Raw genomic sequence first — 19,504 nt, forward strand, 5'->3', positions numbered from 1 at the left:
TATACAAACTGCATCATCTGTAGTCATCTTTCATGCATTTTTCGTTGTTAGCGTCTGTCGTTGATAGTACCAGTATTGTCTGTTGGCATGGCTGTTGGCCATCGTTGTCGACAACTCAACGTCATAAAGGAGCGGCAGCGCCCCCTTCTCCATGTTCGGTCTGTTCGGGTTCTAATGAGCGGCTCATAAAACGCGCTAAAGTTTGCACATAAAAAGGGTTGACCACGGCCGGGGATCCCATACAAAACGCATAATTAAGGCTGAATGGTTATCTCTCTCTCTCTTTCTCTCCCTATAAAGATTGGAGAGGTCAAGCTGAGGGTTGTGAAACTAACGCAAATGATCCTCAGCAGAATAATCTATTCCGCAATGCTCATTCAATTACGAAACTATTTGCTCTGCAAATTATATGGAGATTAAATGTGTATTGTAAAAGCAATCAAAAAAATACTTTCAACACATGTTTCGAAAACTGCTAAGACTTGACAATAAGCCGAAGCTGACGCTCGGATCCCGGCCAAAAACGCCCGAAAGTTATCCTTTCTGTTATGACACTATACTGTAGCTCTCAACCATAAATACTACCTGTGTTATGCCACCATATTGCCACTTGTCACCATATAAAAAGATACATTTGAATCTACTTATAAGTACATATGTATATGTGTCTCCCTCGCACTTTTCTCCTTGCTGGCTGCTATGACACAACAACTTCACAGCTGTCAGGCAGAGCTCTCTCAAAACAACACCAGGCTGACAGCTATGACACATCAACATTTTTAAAAAAACTCCCATTCGTAGCACTAGCCAACAAAATTGAGCTTTTTGTTTACGCTTCGAGCCAAAACCGACTTTTTTTATGGATTTCGGATCTTAGAATTAGTTTGATAAATTATGGTTAAATTAAAAAAAAAACTATCTTACAACAAAACAGCCATTGAACTTTGCAATTCTGACAAGCTGAAGCGCAAATATGATGTTGCACAGTGTAGTCAGGCGGAAGAAAAATATTAGTCGAGCTGCCTCTCAGGTTGCATCTTCAGGTTGCAAGCAACCGAACATTTATCGCAACCAACTCGAAAAAATAAAGGAAAAATGAAATATTTTTCCCTGTGAAAATGCTCAAATAGAAAGTTTCTCTCTCCCTCTCTTGCTGCAATAAAACAATTAAGGCAACGCTAGAGAGGGCGAGACAGGGTGAGAGAAAAACTCGAGACAAAACTGCAAGCTCAGTGAAAAGAAAGCAGAAGAAGACCCGCCCCGTTCCGTCCCCGTTGCTGCCGCTGTTCTTCTTGCAACCTTAATGACTGCGGTTTAGCAGTCAGCGGTAGACAGTTTTACATGCATAGAGCGGGACGAGCCTCCGCCTCTGGTCCTCTGCATAGTATTTTCCTTGTGTGGTCGGTCGGTCGACAATTGACATAACATAAACATTTGCACAGACACACACACATTGAGACAATCGCCTAATTATGGCCCTTCGCTGTTTATTCTCCTTCTTTCTTCTCTTTGCTCGATCTGCTGGCCCCCCGTCCCCTTCAATCGATTCAAATGCCCGACAATCTTTTCAATTATTTCTTATCACCTACGGTCCTCAGGCGAATACCATTAGCACTGCCAATACACTCAGCGAAAAAAGCAATTTCCTTTAAAGGTTAAACTTTAGTGGTATTTAAGGCAGAAAATTCGTAAGGTTGCAACATGTATTAACCTGAAAAATAACCACTTAAAGCGAACATTAGTTCATACTATGAGAGCATTCCCACAAATAAATGTTTTTTTCCAATAAAATTAAACTATAAATGTTGATAGACATGTTCTTAAACATATGTTATAAGTTTAACCTTCAGATAAGCTGAATAGGAATAAACCAGACGATGCATCCTCCAAAAGGAGCTCAAAAGGATTGGCAATCCATCAAGATTTTTAAAACCTATAGAAAAGAAAGGCATAGAATAGAATAGAAATAACCCATCAAACTATGGTCGCGGTGGAAAGAAGTAATAATGCCAATATATCTTTGGTTTAGCCTGAAAGCCTTATTGGTCAACTAAGTAACCTATTTTCCTCAGTGTAGCTGGCAACATTGTTGCCATGTTGTTAATGGCATTTGTTCTTCTTCTTTCTCTGCAGATGCTTAGCATATTCCCCATTTCGACCTTGTTGAGACCTTGTCGAGCATATCTTAACTGGTCCGGACAACGACAACAGATTGATATAAATTTTGCCACATTTTTACCTATCGCATGGCCACAATTTTCTTCGACGTTGACTTTGTCGGTGTCGTTGTCGTATTGGTATTGGTATTGGTCGTTTTGTTGGCCGGTTGTTCAAGCTTCCAATATTCGGCTTTAAACGGATTTTCGCGTTTTTCCAACCATTTTCAACGTTTTTCGGCGGATGGCAGTTGTTTGATTAATTGCCATGGCCAATGCAAAACGCAAATCGCTTCACGGATTTTGTTCGCCTCGGCTTTGGCAAATTATCCACAAGTTCCGGCCAAACGGGACGACAAAGACAAAGTCGTTGACAAATGCCCCGCCGCCGCCTGTAGGGAAAGGCCTTGGCAAACGCTGATCTCGGCAGCGGGAAAGTAATCCAGTTTTTCAGTTTTTTTAGTGGTAAATGTTTTACAATCTTTTGAGGATTTATGTTTATGCATACAATTTAATTTATGTGTACGATTTTTTTAGTACAGATTTTTAAAAAAAATTTTGTATGTCAAACAAATTAATTTCTCTAATAAAAACAAAAAGTCTGTAAAGGTCTTTCTACAAGAATTTTCCAATGAAAACATTTTAATCTTAATTTTTATCCCGAGCCTTATGTCACATGAATAAAAATAAAAGTAATATAAAAAAATATTAAAAATAATATACACAATCATTTTAAATTAATTAAATGATATCTTTTATAAAAAATATAAAATAAAAATATTAATCTTGAAAAATTAGATTTAAGTAAATAACTTTCTACCCTAATAATAATTTGTAGCTCTGGGATATAGATGAAAATAAATAATGTTATTGGCGTTTTTGGTACAGATATCATAGTTCTTTAATTTTATCTTTTCTGTTAGCAGCACGACCAATCCAGTTCCCCGGTTCCCAGTTCCGTGGAAGATCATGATTCTCCAATCAAATTTCTTTCATTAGCGATCGATCCCCAAGACCTTTTCACAGTTCTCTCCACCGCTTATGCCCCGCCTCAAGCGGGCTCTATTTAGAAAAGTGAAACCACTCGACCAACTTCTGTTGACACCTCGCATATGATCTCGATGCCATCCCAGCCCATCCCAGTCTTCAGTCTGAAGTCTCCATAACCGTCTTACATCAATCGCACGTTCGTTGGTGGATCGCCGGACCCACTTGCACTTTCAGCCTCGTCATTCTACCATGTGGACAACTTTCATCTTTCGCGGTGCCTCTGCCGCTGCCGCTGCCGCTGCCGCTGCCGGTGCAGCTGCCGTGCCTTGGGGGCACCTTATGATGCACGTCGATGTCGATGGTAATTTGCATATTTTCCGCATGCTCAGACGACGAGACGAGCGAGGCCTGCCACCTATGTAGCCTAGCAGGCTGGCTGGCTGGCAGGGTCCGGTCCATCGGCAGTTTATTAAACAAAAATATTGACATGAAAATCGGCTTTCGATTTCCATGCGGCGGCATCGCGCGATGCTGCGACAAATTGTGTGGCAGTTGCACCACCAAAACGAAACCAAACCAAACGAGATTAAATGGAAAGTGAAGTGCTGGTGCGCTTGCGCATGCGTCGCCAATCAACTCGAAGTCTCGGAGTGCAACCTGAAGCCCGAATCTGAAGCTGCATCTGAAGCTGAGGCCAGCTCTTAGCTCTCAGTTTGTCGTCTGTGTAATTAGGACAAAATGTCTAATGTTGACCAATGCCGAAAAAGTCAATTCAACTTGGACGACCAGTGCGAGATGCAGTCTGGTTTCGATTTACGCACTTTAATGATCATTTAGCAGTGGACAAACTTTGTATTGCCTTGCTTTTGCTTTTGCTATTTAGCCGGGGCAACTTTAAGCCGATCAATCTGGGCTGCAACTTTTACTTCGACTGTGGAAAGTTCTTCTATTTGACCGAAGAGAAGATGTCTGGTTCGGGCTTTCTTTTGGGAAATTCAATTTCACACAAACTGAAACCGAGAGTTTATGTTTCTACTTCTGTTTTCAAGGGGGGGTGGAGGGGAGGTCTTAACTTTCTGGATTATGTTTTGGGGATCAAGTTTCGTCAATAATCGATTTTGGTCTCAGGTTTTCTTCACCAAATATTTTGTAGATCAATCCTTTATGGGAGATGGTGCTTTCATTTTAATATTATATTTCGACTAAATAAGATCTTATAATCTTCCATGTTTAGCTATGCTCGTACACTCAGAGGAAAATTGTGTAGCAAATTAAATATTCGATTTTTAAATACAAAAATAGTTAAATTAAATAGAATTTAATTCGATTTAAACGTAAATGAATTAAAAAGACTTTTTAATCCTGCCCATATTCTATCTGAGTATAAAACACTTTAAAATAAATTAAATATATTAAATTTGTATTCGATAATATACGAATGTAATTAAAACCACTTCGTACAATTTCCACTGCGTTTATAAATCTAAGAGTAAATATTAAAATTAAAGCGATTATTTCTCAGGGTCATTCGAAAAATAAATAAATTTAAAAATACTTATTAAACATATGACACCCATGCAGAGCCCTATATACATATATGTATGTACATATTTATGTAAAATAATTACAGTTATTGCATATCGGAAGTATGAGAATGGCAAACCAAAGTCCCGTTAACAGCATGGCGGCTCCATTACCACCTGAAGAAGACAGACCCCCAACTATTTTGTGAGGAGCAAAACTGAATTAAAGCAACAATTATTTATTTAATCATATTTCATTGAGATTGAGCAATCAGCTGAAAGAGCCGCACACAACTGTCGGCTGCTACCTGACACTGCAACAGCAACAGCAACGACAACGACAACTGCAGCAGCAGAAGCATCTTCTGCAATTATTTGTGCATTAGAAGAAGCGTTCTACCTCAAGCTGGCGGCTAATGTCAGTTTAAGTGTTGGAATGAATAGAAAACATACCAAGGAAGTGCACTGACACAAACACAAACACACACACACTCACATACACAGAGAGAGATCGCGGGAACTGGTGGGAAAATGCTGTCCCACAACCAGATTGTTTGGGCCTCAAATAATATTCGCATTAAGAATGACAGCAATGTGCGCAAGTCCTTAAATGTAACCAATATATGGTTACACAGCGACCAAATTAAATTAATTCATCGGAAAATGATCCTAAAATGGATAGCCCACGCAGAGCAGCAACAGCAACAGCAGCCGGTGCCGTTTACCGGTTGCTCAATGGAAGTCAATGGGCTGTGACGACCTTATGGCCAATGGGCTTTTGGCAATTCACATTGGAGTTGCTTAGGGCACGTAACTGAATGTAACCATAATATATTTATCCTTAAAACAGTCTAAGGGAATTTGAAATCATAAAAATACTAAACCCTCTGTTAGTTGGTTTTAAAGTCTCTAGAGCTAAACACACCATTTATTTATTGAATTTCAGTTTATGGCCAAAACAACGGGGAAGGAGACTTAGTCGGTCTACCGTCTCGAGGCAGCAAGTGCGAGGAAGGGTCCGCTCGTTTGCCGAGGCGGCGAGAGGAAAACCCCTCATTGGAGTCCTAGACAGGGTCGGAGTTGAAGGATAATGGAGAACCACCGCCCTAATGTGAGGACGCCGGGTGGCTCCAAGGCAAAGTGATAACCATCACCTGCCAAGGTGCTCTCGGCTTTATATACCACCCAGGAGCTATGCTGGAGGCAGTTAAATGGGAAGACATCCCAAGCAAACCAAGGGCCAGAGCATGGGTCTCGGCGAAGCCTGCAGAGCCGGAAAAGATTCTCCGGATTTTGCAGGTCTGCAACCCCCACCATCCTACCTCCGATTGGATGGTGGCCAAGATAGGGGAGAGCAATGGACGGGGGCGCCAATTCATCCTCGTCTTGAGAGAGGGGTCGGTGGGGCTTTTCAGCGTTAAGGAGGGCTACAAAAAAATCCGACTCCTGCAGATAAACCTCCACCATTGTATGGCAGCAGGCGCATGCTCCACCTAGCCAAGGGTGGAGCCGACATAGTCTTTATTCAGGAGCCCTGGCAAAAATTTTTTAAACGTACATATTTCCCCTTTAGATCACACTGAATTCCTTGCCACCATGTCTAGCTCACACACCTTCAAATTGAATACTTTTCAAGGTTTTTTTTCTACTATACTATAATTATAATTATATATAAGATACTTTTAATATATACACCACTTATAATATATCCATATAAACTTACTTCTCATGTGGTTGGGTACCCTTTTACACAGGTTTAAATATATCGTACATTAACGGAAACGGTTTTGGCACCTGAAACATCTGTTGAGTACGTAACATCCCAGACGCACTTACGTTTCATTCCGAACAAACTTACGTTTTTGTGCTTTGACTTTATTTCTTTAACCCTTATTTAAGAAAAATTCAATTAAAAAAGAGTAATTCAAATTGGCTTGTAGAAAATTGATCTAGCAATCATATAATATGATGCATTCAGGTATGAAAGTTATTTCAAATCGTATATCAAATGGTTTCCAGTCCTTGACGGAGAACAATTAACCCGTTGCAAGGGGGTATTTTAATATATACATTTCCCCTCTAGGTGTCGCTTTTGGTAATTACATAAAAAAGTAGTTAATATGTATCAAATGTGTAGTTAGAGTGTACTTACCATGTAAATAAAATAATTTATTGGAAATTGTTGTTGATCGTTTTCCTTGAACCCTATTTCATAAACAATGCAATAAAAATAAAAACTTAAACTTAACCAGTCTTGTAGAAAATACATTCATTAATCGGATAAAATAACGTGGGCATGGATAAAGGCCCGGTTGACAACATTTAAATCCTTGTCGCTCACATTCAAAAAAGTTCGATTTGGCGCGCACCACTCGGTATATTTTTCAAGTGAGACCGTATATACTGTAGAAACTGGTTTTCGCCGCGCTCCCATGTGGTGTTTTTTAGTGCTAAATGGTATTTTTGTCATCTATTAATTTAATTTTCAATTTTATATAAAAATCCAATAAATGCAAGTATTTCGAATAGACCAATCATGTATAAAATTGATTCATCAATCGTACAAAATTGAGTGGGCATGGCTAAATGTTCTATATAGATAGTATTATTCAACGGAACAAAGAATATGAGGAATTGGTCGTTTTTTTGAATCGAATTTGAATTCGCCGCAGTTCGCCGCAATTCGCTTTGGCAACAATGAGTCTCATTCCATACACAAATGTTGCGCATTCCATACACAAAAGTTGCGGCAACATTTACTTGAAAACCGTTTTTTGGTCAAAATAAAATACATAAAGGTAATTAAAAGAAGCAATCTTGTAGAAAATGCATTTATCTATGGAATAATGCTAAGTGGGCAAATCTATATAGCTTGAAATATAGGCAATACCCGATTCGCCGCAGTTTCGCTATTGCAACAATGAGTCCCATTCCATACACAAATGTTGCGCATTCCATGCACAAATGTTGCTAACTCCATGCACACATACCCTGGGGCAAATGGATGTTATAGAATTGTGAATACGTTTGTCTTCCAAGGCTTAGTAGGTATCAGGATCGACATAAATATATACAAGATACTAATAATGTACATGAATATTTCTAAGGAATATCAATTTGAGAAAATTTCTTTATAAATCACGTTTCATCTTCATATAAAATTAACAAAATAGGGTATTCCAAGGCCTAAACGCATCACAGTGACTCTTTTTTTGTCGAACTTTTCCGTTCAAACCTCTTTTTACACAAAATCCAATAAAAGCAGGGATTCAAAACTATCCAATCGTGTAGAAAATTTATTCATCAATGGGATAAAATTATGTGGGCATGGCTAAATGTTCTATATAGCTAATAATATCCGACGGAATATCAAAATCGAGAAATATGTAAAACAGAACTTGAATTCGTCAGTATATTTACGGTATATTTTTTAAATGAGGCGGTATATTTGGGTATATTCTGATAAATCCGCGGTCACACTGCTGCAATCGAAAACAACCATTTTGACGCACGGTAAAAAAATAATTTAATTTATAAAATAAAACAGCTAGCAATTCGATTAGAATTTGCAGCCGCGTTTAAGTGCATTAAAAGTGAATTCCAATACAAACATGTGAGTAGCAATGGCCAGTGCCGTGGTGTCTTATTGAAACATATCCAATTCTTGGCCAAAAATTAGGGCGCGTGCCCAGAGTCCCGCCGGCGAGGGTGAAAAGGATGTCAAAGAGAAAGACGCGAAAGAGAAGGAGGGGGGCAAGGCAGCGACCACCAGCAACTCTTCGCGCAGGGAGCGCGAACGCAAACGCCGTGGTTCCGCCTCCTCTAGCAGCGACTCCAGCAGAAGGTAAATCCTAAAAGACACGCAATTTTTGCACAAATTGACAGCCGGCCTAACTGGAAAAAGTGTCACCAAAAATGTATGTAAATGATAATTCCAGTTCATCTGACAGCAGCTCGTCGCGCAGCAGCTCTGGCACTGGGTCCCGCTCCAGCTCGAGCAGTTCCAGTGATTCGTCGAGCTCCTCCTCGTCCTCGTCCAGCGACTCGGATCGTAGCGAGAAGAACCGTCGTCGTGGAGCAGCCGGTGGTGGCGGTGGCGCCGCTGGTGGCAAGGATAAAGACAAAGAGAAGTCGCGTACGCGATCTCGGTCACCGCGTCGCACATCAAAATCTCCACAGCCCAGCAACAAGGCTCGCAAGGAACCCGAACGCGAGCGAGAGCGTCGCAGCCGGTCCAGGGATCGTGCTCGTCGTGCCGGCTCTAATGACAGAGGCGCCGTAGGAGGCGACAGTAACAATGTGAAGCGAGAGCGGTCCCGCTCGGGCAGTCGCTCGCGGTCGCCACGGCGTCGTGGGCGCACTTCGGGAGACAGGACTCCGCCGCCGAAGAGACGCGAGCGCACACGTTCGCGCACACCGCGTTCGCGCTCACCCACACCGAAGCCGGTGCGCATTCATGTCGGTCGACTGACCCGCAACGTGACCAAGGATCATGTATTCGAGATCTTCAGCAGCTTTGGAGATGTGAAGTCCGTGGAGTTTCCAACCGATCGCTACCATCCGAATTTCGGGCGAGGCATGGCCTACGTGGAGTATGGCACCGCCGAGGACTGTGAGAGTGCCATGAAGCACATGGATGGCGGCCAGGTTGATGGCCAAGAGATAACCGTGTCGCCCGTTATCATACCCAAACAGCGGCCACCCATGCGTCGTCCGTCGCCACCGATGCGACGGCCGCAAGGCAACCGCTGGCGTTCCCCGCCGCAATTCAATCGATTCAATAATCGTGGTGGCGGCGGACGTCGGCCATCGCCCCCTAACCGTAACCGGAATCGTTCACCGCGCCGTCGCTCTCGGTCCCCCATCCGTCGTCGACGCCGCAGCAACAGCTCAGACAGCTCCCGCTAGAGGGATCCTTAGATGTACATTGGACAAGCGATTTCTACTGATTTATACACATAAAACACAAGCTTCAATTTATTTCACATTATTATCGGAACAATAAACGTGCGCGGAGCATATGCGGCACTTAATAAATATATAAATTATGCACAAGCCTCCTTCTATTAGCTAGTGTATGAAGGTGCACTCCGAATCCTCCAGGGGACATCCCAACGGATGATGCAGCTTGAAGAAGCAGTCTCGCTTCTTGATGGCCAGACGGGGATGTGGAACAGCAGTCATCTGAGGCTTGCGTATGCCAATAAGATCGCCGCCACAGAACTGAAAGACCTCGTGTTTGTTCCTCAACAAAGTCTTAATGCCACCGCACTCTGACTTGATGCCGCTCAGCTCTTCTTTGGTCAGAGTTTGAGCAATGTCTCGCATCGGCAGACGGCCGGACCAACTGTCTTCGTGACTGTCAAGCAGCAAGCGGAAGATCTTTAGCACCAGGCCATTAATAATAGATCTATCCACTTTCGTGCAATTTCGTACGATTTCCTCCTTCTCGCGCAGCTTTATGGTGATCAACTCGTCCTTTGGATCTCCTATTTTGTACTTCTGCAGCTCTGCTTGCACAAAATGCTCCATGCTTTGAGTACCCTTAGAGGTCCTTTTGAGGCCCAGCAGTGCCAAACGCTTGGTGCTGGGTATTTTCAGGCGATCCTGAAGCGTCTCGAAGCCACACTGCTCGGAAACCTTAAAAACATAATGTAAGAAGTCCTGATAGGCACTTATGCTGGTGTTTCGTCGCTGGAACTTCGCCCCGCTCAATTCGTACGGGCAGCAGGGCAACAGAAAGAAGTGTGTGTTCAGGCGCCCGGCCAAAACCGGCAGCCAGGGCGAGAGTTCATCGGAATGGTTACCAATCAGCCAGTCAATTTCTGGGAATGCCAAGCGAAAGCTATTCGGCTCCACAGCCTGTTCGATGAGGCTTTTGCTAGTCTCCTCCGGATAGAGCGACCAAAGCTTTCGTTTGCGTATATCATAGCCATAGCCGGAATAGCCCTCGGCATTAAGAATGTGAACCAGCAGACCATTGCCACAGCCCAGATCGGCGAAAGCCTTGGGCTCTGTTTGAGTCTGACCCCACAGGACTATGAGGTACGCCGCTATCGCCAGGTCCTCGTATATGAACTTTAACGGATCTGTGGACTCCTGTGCCGTTTGCCAGTACTGCAGCAGGCGCTGGGCATGCTTCTGTTTCAGCTCCTTATACAAATCATTGTACTTCTCCACATCAACCAGGCCGAGAGACTTCACCTTGGTCTCGTCCGGTTTACTTTGCGACCAGCTTAGCAGCTTGGGCTTCAGCACAAACTCCTGCCATCTACCAGTCTGCAGAGAGTCAACCTCTAACTGCCCGCCATCGAGCCGCACCGAGAAGTCTTCGAAATCATCGCTGGCAAACTGGCATCGGTAGTGGCGTTGCTGAAAATCTGCCAGTACATTTCAATCGGAAAAGAACAAATAAATGTACGGCTTGTCTCACCCACAAATCCTGTGGCCAGAATGTTCTCCTTTAGTTTCTTGGGCAGTAATTTGAAGCCAATCCTAAAGCCTCTGCACGTGCGTTTCTCTGGCCGCTCCCTCAGCGTCCTCTCCAGTTCTTCTTGTGTGGAATCGCATAGTTGTTCTTCATCTTGTTGCTTTTGTACTCGGCTGATGACCACTTCGAATATCTTTTTATTCAAGGCATGGTAGTTTTTGATTAAAATTCCAATCGCCAGCCAGAATTGCGGTTCCTCGACAGCTGACATGTCCAGTTAGTGTTGCCAAACTAGCTTTTTCCGTTAGATCTAGCTTTTTTAAATTTCGGTTTTTTTGTATATTTTTAAAATGTTTAAATAATCAATAACAATCTCTAAATTGAGCAATATGAACCACTATCCTTTGCTAAAACGTTTTTTTGTTTGACCTATTTCGCTAAAACCTTTGCGACGCAAAATGCAATAAAAGCAAGTATTAAGAATAAGCCGGTCAAGTAGAAAATAGATTCATTAATTGGATAAAATTATGAGGGCATGGCTAAATGTTCTATATAGCTAATAATATTCGACAGAAGATCAATAACGAGGAATATGTAAAATAAATTTGAATTCGTCAGTATATTTACGGTATATTTTTCTGAGGGTCGGACGCTCACACTGCTCCTATTGCGTAATCAGCTGGACCTGCACACGCATCTGAATTCTAACTGTTTTTTTAACCTGTTGCATTTAATAATAATAAGAATACAATAAGAATGTCATTCCTGCGCAAATCAGTCAAACTGTTGAATGCAGCAGCGGGGAGGCAGCAAAATCTCAAAGCGGTTGGTATTTCGATGCGTCAATCAGCGATCAGCGATCTTTATTTGTTTGCATTCCTTCGATCTTCAGATTGTTGGATCCACCTTGCGGCATCAGCGGACTTACAGCTCTGAACCGCCAAATGATTATGCCAATTTTCCTGGAGCCAAGGCCCCGTTTGTAAGTAAACTGAAGCTAAATATGCCGGAGGATTATGCGCCCATACCCATTTACCGCGTTATGGATCGCGATGGTTTCATTGCCGATGAAACGCAAGATCCCCAGCTAGGCCGCGAGGTGGTGGAGAAGATGTTCCGCGACATGCTGCTGCTAAATACAATGGATAAAATCCTATATGAATCGCAGCGCCAGGGGCGCATATCGTTCTACATGACCAATTTTGGCGAGGAAGCCTCTCACATCGGCAGTGCGGCCGCTTTGGAGATGAGAGACCTCATCTATGGCCAATATCGTGAGGCCGGTGTGCTGGTCTGGCGTGGCTTCCGCATTGATCAGTTCATCGATCAGTGCTATGGCAACGTAGATGATTTGGGTCGTGGCAAGCAAATGCCCGTACATTATGGCTCCAGAGAGCTGAACTTTGTCACCATCTCCAGTCCACTGTGTAAGCCACTAATTCCTATTGATCCCAGGCAATTATGAATCTATATTTACTGTTTTACAGCCACTCAAATGCCACAGGCTGTGGGTGCCGCCTATGCGATGAAGATGCGACCGAACAACGATGCTTGTGTGGTCTGCTACTTTGGGGAGGGTGCGGCTTCGGAGGGAGATGCTCATGCGGCCTTCAATTTCGCTGCAACGCTGAACTGCCCCGTCATTCTCTTCTGGTGAGTGGATCAGAAAAATTAGGATGAAAAGATCACCAAATAATCCATCCATCCAATTTTATCTTCTCAAATGCAGTCGCAACAATGGCTTTGCCATATCGACGCCCTCCCATGAGCAATACAGAGGCGATGGTATAGCTGGTCGTGGTCCGATGGGCTATGGTATTGCCACCATCCGTGTGGATGGCACCGATGTCTTTGCCGTATACAATGCCATGAAAGAAGCTCGAGAGTATGTGCTGCGTGAGAACAAGCCGGTGGTGTTTGAGGCCTTGGCCTACCGTGTGGGACATCATTCCACCTCGGACGACAGTACAGCATACCGGTCGACAGAGGAAATAGAGGTTTGGAACTCCGTAGAGCACCCGATCTCGAAGCTTAAGCGCTACATGGTACACAAGGGCTGGTTCGATGAGGCGGAGGAAACCGCATACATCAAGGAAGTGCGCAAGAAGGTACTCAAGCAGATTGCTGTGTCCGAGAAGAAGCTAAAACCCAACTGGAAAGAGATGTTCGAGGGCGTGTACGCCGAGATGCCCGAGCATTTGGTGGAACAGCAGCGCGAGCTCCAGGAGCATATAGAGGCGCACAAGGACAGCTATCCCTTGAAGGACTTTAAGCAGTAGATCTGATCTGTAGATCTAACGAAATCGAAAACCGAGAGACTCCAAGTGCATTTATTATGATTAAGCTTCTATAGACAAATTTTGTTTTTCTGTGTGGGTTCAACCCTTAACTTAATTCAATTGTTACTATTATGACTCCATCCCCTGTGTAGGTGTTACGAAAAGGTGTTAAAATTTATTAGCTTTGATTTACATAAAATATACATATACTGAAAACAATACAAAATACAAATACACAAATATATATATATACTTTCGACTTAAAGCAACGCATAACTCGGCGGCTGGCAGGCTGTAAATGTGAAGGTGAAGAAGCTATCTATCTAAAGACTACGAAAACAAAAGGACACGTCTTTCGCTGAAGCTGCTTGGCTGGAATGGATGTCGTGGGTGGATTGCCCCTCAATTGGTGCGCAGCTGGTAGTCCCCGTTCTGCGTTATATACCGCACCCAGGGCAAGGCCTGGTAGCCGCTCTTCTCGATGATCTTCAGATAGCGCACCTGAATGCCCGATGTGGTAAAGTACGGTATCTCGAAGCGCACCTGTATCGGTGGCTTTCCCTCTGTATTCTCCTCGCTCTCGACGCTGGGCAAACCAAAGTGGGCTCGCATCAGATACTCCTTGCCGCCAGGGAACGATTTCACCGTCCAAATGATGGCATTCTGTTCGGGCGCATACTTGCAGCTGCCAATGGTCGTCTTGAATTTGGGGGAATCTGCATCGGCCGGCACGGGTATAACAATTTCCACATTATTCGCCGTTGATCTGCGCTTAAACTGAGATTTCGCCTTGATCATGTACTCCACACGTGAGTGTGCGTGTCGCTCAATAACGGACTCAATCCATATCAGAGGTTTGACCTATTGTGAGGGTTTTAGTTGAAACCATAGGCCTATATATGAGATTTTAACTACTTACATGCGTGTTAAGGCGATAGGACATCAGCTCAAATTCTCCATCCGGGGGAATGAACGAGATTGTGCGATCGTTTTCGAAACGCGACAGACGCACACACTGATGGAACTTGACATCCTCCAGCTCCACGGACTTTGATTTTCCACGTCCTGTGCTCTCGAACAGAACCTTGTCGTTGAGGCCCAACCGAAGCTCAGGCATGCCCGACAGATAGACACGCATTTTGATGGCCCCCACAATCTCGCTGCGCAGCACATTGCCATTGGCATTGGCCAGCAGGTTAACGGACTCGATCACATCGAGGAATACTTCATTTTTGCGATACTTGATGCCCTCAGATCGCCAGGAGACGGCATTTGTGACGGCCACAGGTATGCGGGGCTGCAGTTCCAGTTTGTGGCCCTCCTGCGTTATGTACTCCTGCAGTATCTTTGAGTCGGTGGTCTGTGGATAGCCAAAGTCGATCAGCTCATCGAGCAGCTCATAGATGATCACAAAGTTGTCGCGAATGGACTCCTCTTCCAGCTCCTTGAAGTACTCGACGAAAACCTGGGCTATTTTGTGCAGAAAAACAAAGACCAGGGCAATATTGACGTTCTTATTGCGCGGCGTCGTAGACACAATATACAGGTTGTTCGTCTTGATGTACGCGAACGTTGTCTCCGCCGTCTGTAGGATGGGCGTGACGAGCCCCTCCTCCTCGCGCTCCATTAGCAGTGGCATGAATTTATCTATGACTGCCATGTCGATGTTGTCACCACGATAATTGCGAGATATCAACACCTTGCCCTTTACGTCCAGCACGAATATGGCCGAAGAAGACATCTTGAAGCGCTCGCCCAGCAGCTGCCACTTGTCCCAGATATGAAATTTCGAGTACGCTGTCTGTACCGCGGGGTTTGCGTGTTGGCGGCAACTGTTGCAGAGTGCTGGCGACTGTCGATGGAGTGTGGCGTGGTGTGTGAACTTGCCTTACATATTCCTGCAAGAACTTAAATGAAAATTCAGAAATTTCTTACGTCGCCTACAGTTTCTGCTTCTTCTTTCTTCAGCTGTTATCGATTGCAGGCCAGGGTTGAGTACCGTTATGCAGCCCTGTGAATACACTGCTCAGCAAGTGGTATCGAAATAGTTTTTCCAGACGCTGCCGTCGAAGAATTTGATAATTATTTAGTTGCGAAACTATGCAGATGAATCCGAGTGTAACAATTGAAAGAAAACGCGTCGACTGCAGTGTCCTGCCAAAGGGCTGGCAACGCGATGAGGGGCGAAAGTCGGGCAGCAGCAGTTGCGCCACTACCACCAACAGCAGCAGCATCAGCAGCAACAACAACAATAAAGTGGATGTTTTTTACTACAGGTAAAAGAAGCTGAGCCCCATCTCCAGACAGGCGGACACATAGATCCTTCCCTGCACGTTGTAAATCTCGGAATATACGTTTAATCACTCTCACTACTTTTCTGTTATTACATCCGCATACACACCCACACCACACCACACCAAACACACACACGCACACGCACACGCCTATGCATACACACAAACACACACATGATCAACCATCCCCCCACCAACACCCACAACTGTGTCCGTCCTCAAAAACAGTCCAACAGGAAAAAGAGTTGAAGGAAAGCAGCAGGGGGGCGAGGTATTTGACATTGGAAGCTTTGATTTCCAGTCCGGGAAGCTGCAGCAGCGCCAGCTGCCTTCACCATCGATATCGCTGTACCGCTGCAGTGCCATGCCCCTGCCAATTGGCGCCGGTGGCGCTGGAGCTGGAGCTTCACTAAAACGGAAATATGCCAGGGCCCAGGCAAACAGCGGCAGCGGCGGCGGCGGCACAGCAGCATACTCAGCATCGCCAGCGACAGTGACAGCAGCAGCAACGGCAACAACAGCAGGCGCCTCATCCTCCACTGCGGCTGGTGGATCGTCCAGCAATCTGCGCCAGCAACAGCAGATGGAACTCAGGTAGAGCCAAGTGAATGTGGCCGGAGGAGAGTACTTGGCTCCAAGCTCGTGCATGCGCAAGAGTGTCTCGTCTTGTTTCCGTAGCCCGTAGCCTTTGTCCAGGCCGCAAAGTCTACAGCAAGAACAATATGAATTTGAATTCGAAAAGAAAAAACCAAAACAAGAAATTGGCATTTGATCGCTGTAACTCTGTGCCACCTGTGCCATATTTTTTCTCTTAATAGTAATCTGCATGGTTCTTTCTCTTATATACTTTTCGTTTTTTGTGTGCTGTTGGTGTATTTTGTTGTTGCTTTTGTAGACATCTTCTTACTGATAATCTCTTGAAATCGTTTACAGTCGAGCTCTACGCACAGATGTCTCGCTGGTGCCGCCCATACGACAGACTGCCTCCATTTTCAAGCAACCGGTGACACCGATTGGTAACCATACCCAGGATCCCAGCAAGGTGAAGCACGATTCCAAGCATGGGGCCCAGGAGAAGCCCAAACAATTGTTCTGGGAGAAGAGGCTGGAGCGACTGCGTGCATGCCACGATAATGGTGAGGAGCTGGACGATATATCACTGCCCAAGACCATACGCACTGTCGGCCCAAATGTCGACGAACAGACAGTCCTCCAGTCGGTTGCCACAGCCCTGCACATGCTCAATGCCGGTGTACATGGCCAGAGCTCGACCAAGGCCGAACTGACCAAGAATGCCATGGCATTCATGAACCCAGAACAGCCGCTAATGCATGCGGTTATCATCTCCGAGGAGGACATACGAAAGCAGGAGGATCGTGTCGGTGTGGCGCGGCGAAAGTTACAGGATGCACTCAAGACATGAGTGGCCTGCCACTGAGGCCCTTCCACATCCATCATCTACCAATTCCATTGTAGAATCTACTAACATCTCTATTTATCATATTGACGACCTTTTCGAAATGTACGTTTAAGCCTAGCGTGTAATAAAAAATACCAAGAACCACACCGGAAAACGTTGTGAAGCGAATTTGAATGGATATTTTTGCTTTGCTTTGCTTATGTGTATATAATATCTGATCCTAAGTAGATAATAAACCTCTCTGGAGAAACGAAGCTAGGGAGGACTCTCCATTATAGAACCAAAGCAACCAAATTCCTCCATGGCATGCACGCGATATGTACGTTGATTTTGTGCTATTCTTGGTCAGAAATCCGGTGTGTTTCTAGTCGAGCATCAATGTGCTGCATTATGCACATGCACATGAATTATATTTTGTTTTTGAATTCTTGGTCATTCCCTCTTGAAGCATTCGCTTTTGCCTTTCGAGCATCAATTTACCACGTCGTGTAGGAGCGGGGAAATGCCCACCGCTGATCAAAGCCTGTCTACATAAATATTATACCGATCAGGATCGATTTAGACATTCAGATGTTTATTTTTTCAATCCAATAAAAGCAACAGAGCAGCGTTTGTAATCCTTTCTGTTCCGCTCTAATGGGATGACTTCAAAATGCTATATTACACAGACAATTTAAAAACGAATTCGAACATTCACATATACATAGGTATTGGTATATATATATAGTAGTTTACTTATATATATTCACTTGATGTTGGACATTTTTGTTTGTGCTTCCTCCCCTTTATACACTTTATAAATATATACTCTATGGATATATGTACATATATCAATATAGAGAGCTGCATTATTATTCTAGGCCCTCCTCCGCATCATCATCGTCGTAGTCTATGCCATCGTAATCTGTTGAGGAGCGCGTTGTCAGCTGCAATGGGGGTAAAAAGCAAATCAAATTTTGAAATGGAACTGATAATTTTGCATGCACTAATTTTTTTAAGATTTGTAGAATTTCTGAAGCCAAATAAAAAAGCTGGCCCAAAACTAACAAAAAGGATTAAATGTTTAGGATCTATGCTATAATAAAAGACAATGCCCCCACCTGGTTGTAAATACCGCGCCATGCTGCAAACGCGCCCATGGCCAACAGGGCTCCGACGCCGGCTATGATTTTCGTACTGCACTCAGACTCGAGAAATTTATGCTCCGAATGCGTCACATTTACATCTGTGCCGTTTGCGGTCTTTGTGGGTTTAATGGAGCTGAAGCCCTCGTTGCGGAAGATGTCTTTGGTGATGCGGTTGATGAAATTCACTAGATTCTGACTCCCTTTGATGTGATTCTGCAGTGGGTTGTTGGGCAGTGTTATCTTAAAGATTATGGCCAAATAGCTGTACACAATCGCGTCGAATTCGCTGTAGGTGTCGCCGAAGAACCACACCTTGCGGCCCAGCTTCCGGGAGAGCAGGTTAACACACTTTTTGGCATTTAAAACCAGCTGAAAGAACCAACATTTGTAAGATAACGCAAAAAGCCTAAACCAAAATAGCTATTACATAGTCCGATTCGTGCTTATCCAGCTTATCGTTCACATCGAAGCTGGCCATAACCTGGACCACATCGCATGCCTCGCGCTGGTACGTGGAGGGATAGTAAAAGTTGAATGGGAATGGCGTGCGCTTGGCATATAGCCCACGGGTGGTTTTGTCAAAGTTGAACGGCTCTCCATACAGGAAGTAGTGGTAGTAGGCATGCAGATTGGTGAACACCCAGTTGGCATATGTGGCGGACAAATGCTTTTGTTTGGTGTTTAAGTGCGCATCAATCGGGTAACCCTGAAAGACAGATAGGAACGGAACCACAAGTAAATGCAAAATCCATTCATACGCCATACGCAAAAGTTTATAAATAGATCCCACAGTTTGTTCACCCGGCATTGTTTTATGCTCATTTGTTTTTGTTGCCGGTCGGTCGGAGTGTGCACTCACCTCAAGATCCAGCACGCGCTTTATTTGACTGTAGCCCACAAATTTGTCATTGCCAATCTGAAGATAAGGCAACTTTCCGGCTCCTGAACGCAGCGGATTCGCATTCGTTTCCACGTCCATGGGGCAGCGGGTGAACCGCAGTAGACACTGCGATACAAATGGCAAGAGTTGGATTCATTCATAGCGATTAAATGGAAATGTGCTGTGTGCGATGTGATGCAACTGAACCTACCAGAGCACGTAAACATTCAAAATCAATTGTCGGCAGACCCCACTCCCCCTTGTACACGTGCAGCATGGCGCCCAGTTGGATATCCATCGGTGTTCAGCTCAATAATGGTTTGAAATTTTGCTATTCTATAATAATTCTAGCTGTGCACTTGCATGTTAGCCACAAAAATATTTGAAAAAATATATGCCAAAAAG

At 44.3% G+C, this 19,504-nt stretch overlaps 6 protein-coding genes across 10 annotated transcripts; 3 read left to right on the forward strand and 3 right to left on the reverse strand.

Moving 5' to 3' along the window:
* Positions 1–8,211: 8,211 nt before the first annotated feature.
* LOC6591425 (RNA-binding protein with serine-rich domain 1-B) lies at positions 8,212–9,714 on the forward strand. Of its 3 annotated transcripts, none has more exons than XM_002017447.2 (3): positions 8,212–8,282; positions 8,349–8,513; positions 8,608–9,714. In XM_002017447.2, coding segments are annotated over exons 1-3 (1,137 nt in total). In that variant the 5' UTR covers positions 8,212–8,280; the 3' UTR covers positions 9,578–9,714. The 3 variants fall into 3 exon arrangements, with proteins under 3 accessions (XP_002017483.1, XP_026841695.1, XP_026841701.1); XM_026985894.1 differs by having other exon boundaries at positions 8,620–9,714; XM_026985900.1 differs by having other exon boundaries at positions 8,623–9,714.
* Position 9,715: 1 nt separating this feature from the next.
* LOC6591426 (probable tRNA (uracil-O(2)-)-methyltransferase) lies at positions 9,716–11,370 on the reverse strand. Its single transcript, XM_002017448.2, has 2 exons — positions 11,103–11,370; positions 9,716–11,049 (listed from the first exon to the last, which is right to left on the reverse strand). The coding sequence occupies exons 1-2, from the start codon at positions 11,368–11,370 to the stop codon at positions 9,740–9,742; spliced, it is 1,578 nt and encodes a 525-aa protein (XP_002017484.1). The 3' UTR covers positions 9,716–9,739.
* Positions 11,371–11,838: 468 nt separating this feature from the next.
* On the forward strand, positions 11,839–13,391 carry LOC6591427 (2-oxoisovalerate dehydrogenase subunit alpha, mitochondrial). Its single transcript, XM_002017449.2, has 4 exons — positions 11,839–11,924; positions 11,992–12,526; positions 12,587–12,752; positions 12,829–13,391. Exons 1-4 carry the CDS (start codon positions 11,856–11,858, stop codon positions 13,376–13,378), a joined length of 1,320 nt encoding a protein of 439 aa, XP_002017485.1. The 5' UTR covers positions 11,839–11,855; the 3' UTR covers positions 13,379–13,391.
* A 136-nt stretch (positions 13,392–13,527) lies between these two features.
* Positions 13,528–15,306, reverse strand: LOC6591428 (AP-1 complex subunit mu-1). The gene is made up of 2 exons (XM_002017450.2): positions 14,298–15,306; positions 13,528–14,239 (listed from the first exon to the last, which is right to left on the reverse strand). The coding sequence occupies exons 1-2, from the start codon at positions 15,117–15,119 to the stop codon at positions 13,781–13,783; spliced, it is 1,281 nt and encodes a 426-aa protein (XP_002017486.1). The 5' UTR covers positions 15,120–15,306; the 3' UTR covers positions 13,528–13,780.
* Positions 15,307–15,413: 107 nt separating this feature from the next.
* LOC6591429 (methyl-CpG-binding domain protein 3) lies at positions 15,414–17,260 on the forward strand. 2 transcript variants are annotated; one of them, XM_002017451.2, is made up of 3 exons: positions 15,414–15,654; positions 15,901–16,266; positions 16,606–17,260. In XM_002017451.2, the coding sequence occupies exons 1-3, from the start codon at positions 15,479–15,481 to the stop codon at positions 17,093–17,095; spliced, it is 1,032 nt and encodes a 343-aa protein (XP_002017487.1). In that variant the 5' UTR covers positions 15,414–15,478; the 3' UTR covers positions 17,096–17,260. The 2 variants fall into 2 exon arrangements, with proteins under 2 accessions (XP_002017487.1, XP_026842705.1); XM_026986904.1 differs by lacking the exon at positions 15,901–16,266.
* A 385-nt stretch (positions 17,261–17,645) lies between these two features.
* LOC6591430 (metaxin-1 homolog) lies at positions 17,646–19,459 on the reverse strand. Of its 2 annotated transcripts, none has more exons than XM_002017452.2 (5): positions 19,311–19,458; positions 19,079–19,225; positions 18,647–18,925; positions 18,193–18,588; positions 17,646–18,018 (listed from the first exon to the last, which is right to left on the reverse strand). In XM_002017452.2, exons 1-5 carry the CDS (start codon positions 19,395–19,397, stop codon positions 17,944–17,946), a joined length of 984 nt encoding a protein of 327 aa, XP_002017488.1. In that variant the 5' UTR covers positions 19,398–19,458; the 3' UTR covers positions 17,646–17,943. The 2 variants fall into 2 exon arrangements, with proteins under 2 accessions (XP_002017488.1, XP_026844772.1); XM_026988971.1 differs by lacking the exon at positions 17,646–18,018 and adding an exon at positions 18,066–18,134 and having other exon boundaries at positions 19,311–19,459.
* Positions 19,460–19,504: the final 45 nt, after the last annotated feature.

This window comes from Drosophila persimilis, unplaced genomic scaffold (assembly GCF_003286085.1).
Source record: "Drosophila persimilis strain 14011-0111.01,24,50 unplaced genomic scaffold, DperRS2 tig00000000-arrow-pilon, whole genome shotgun sequence".
Classification (NCBI taxonomy): Eukaryota; Metazoa; Arthropoda; class Insecta; order Diptera; family Drosophilidae; genus Drosophila; species Drosophila persimilis.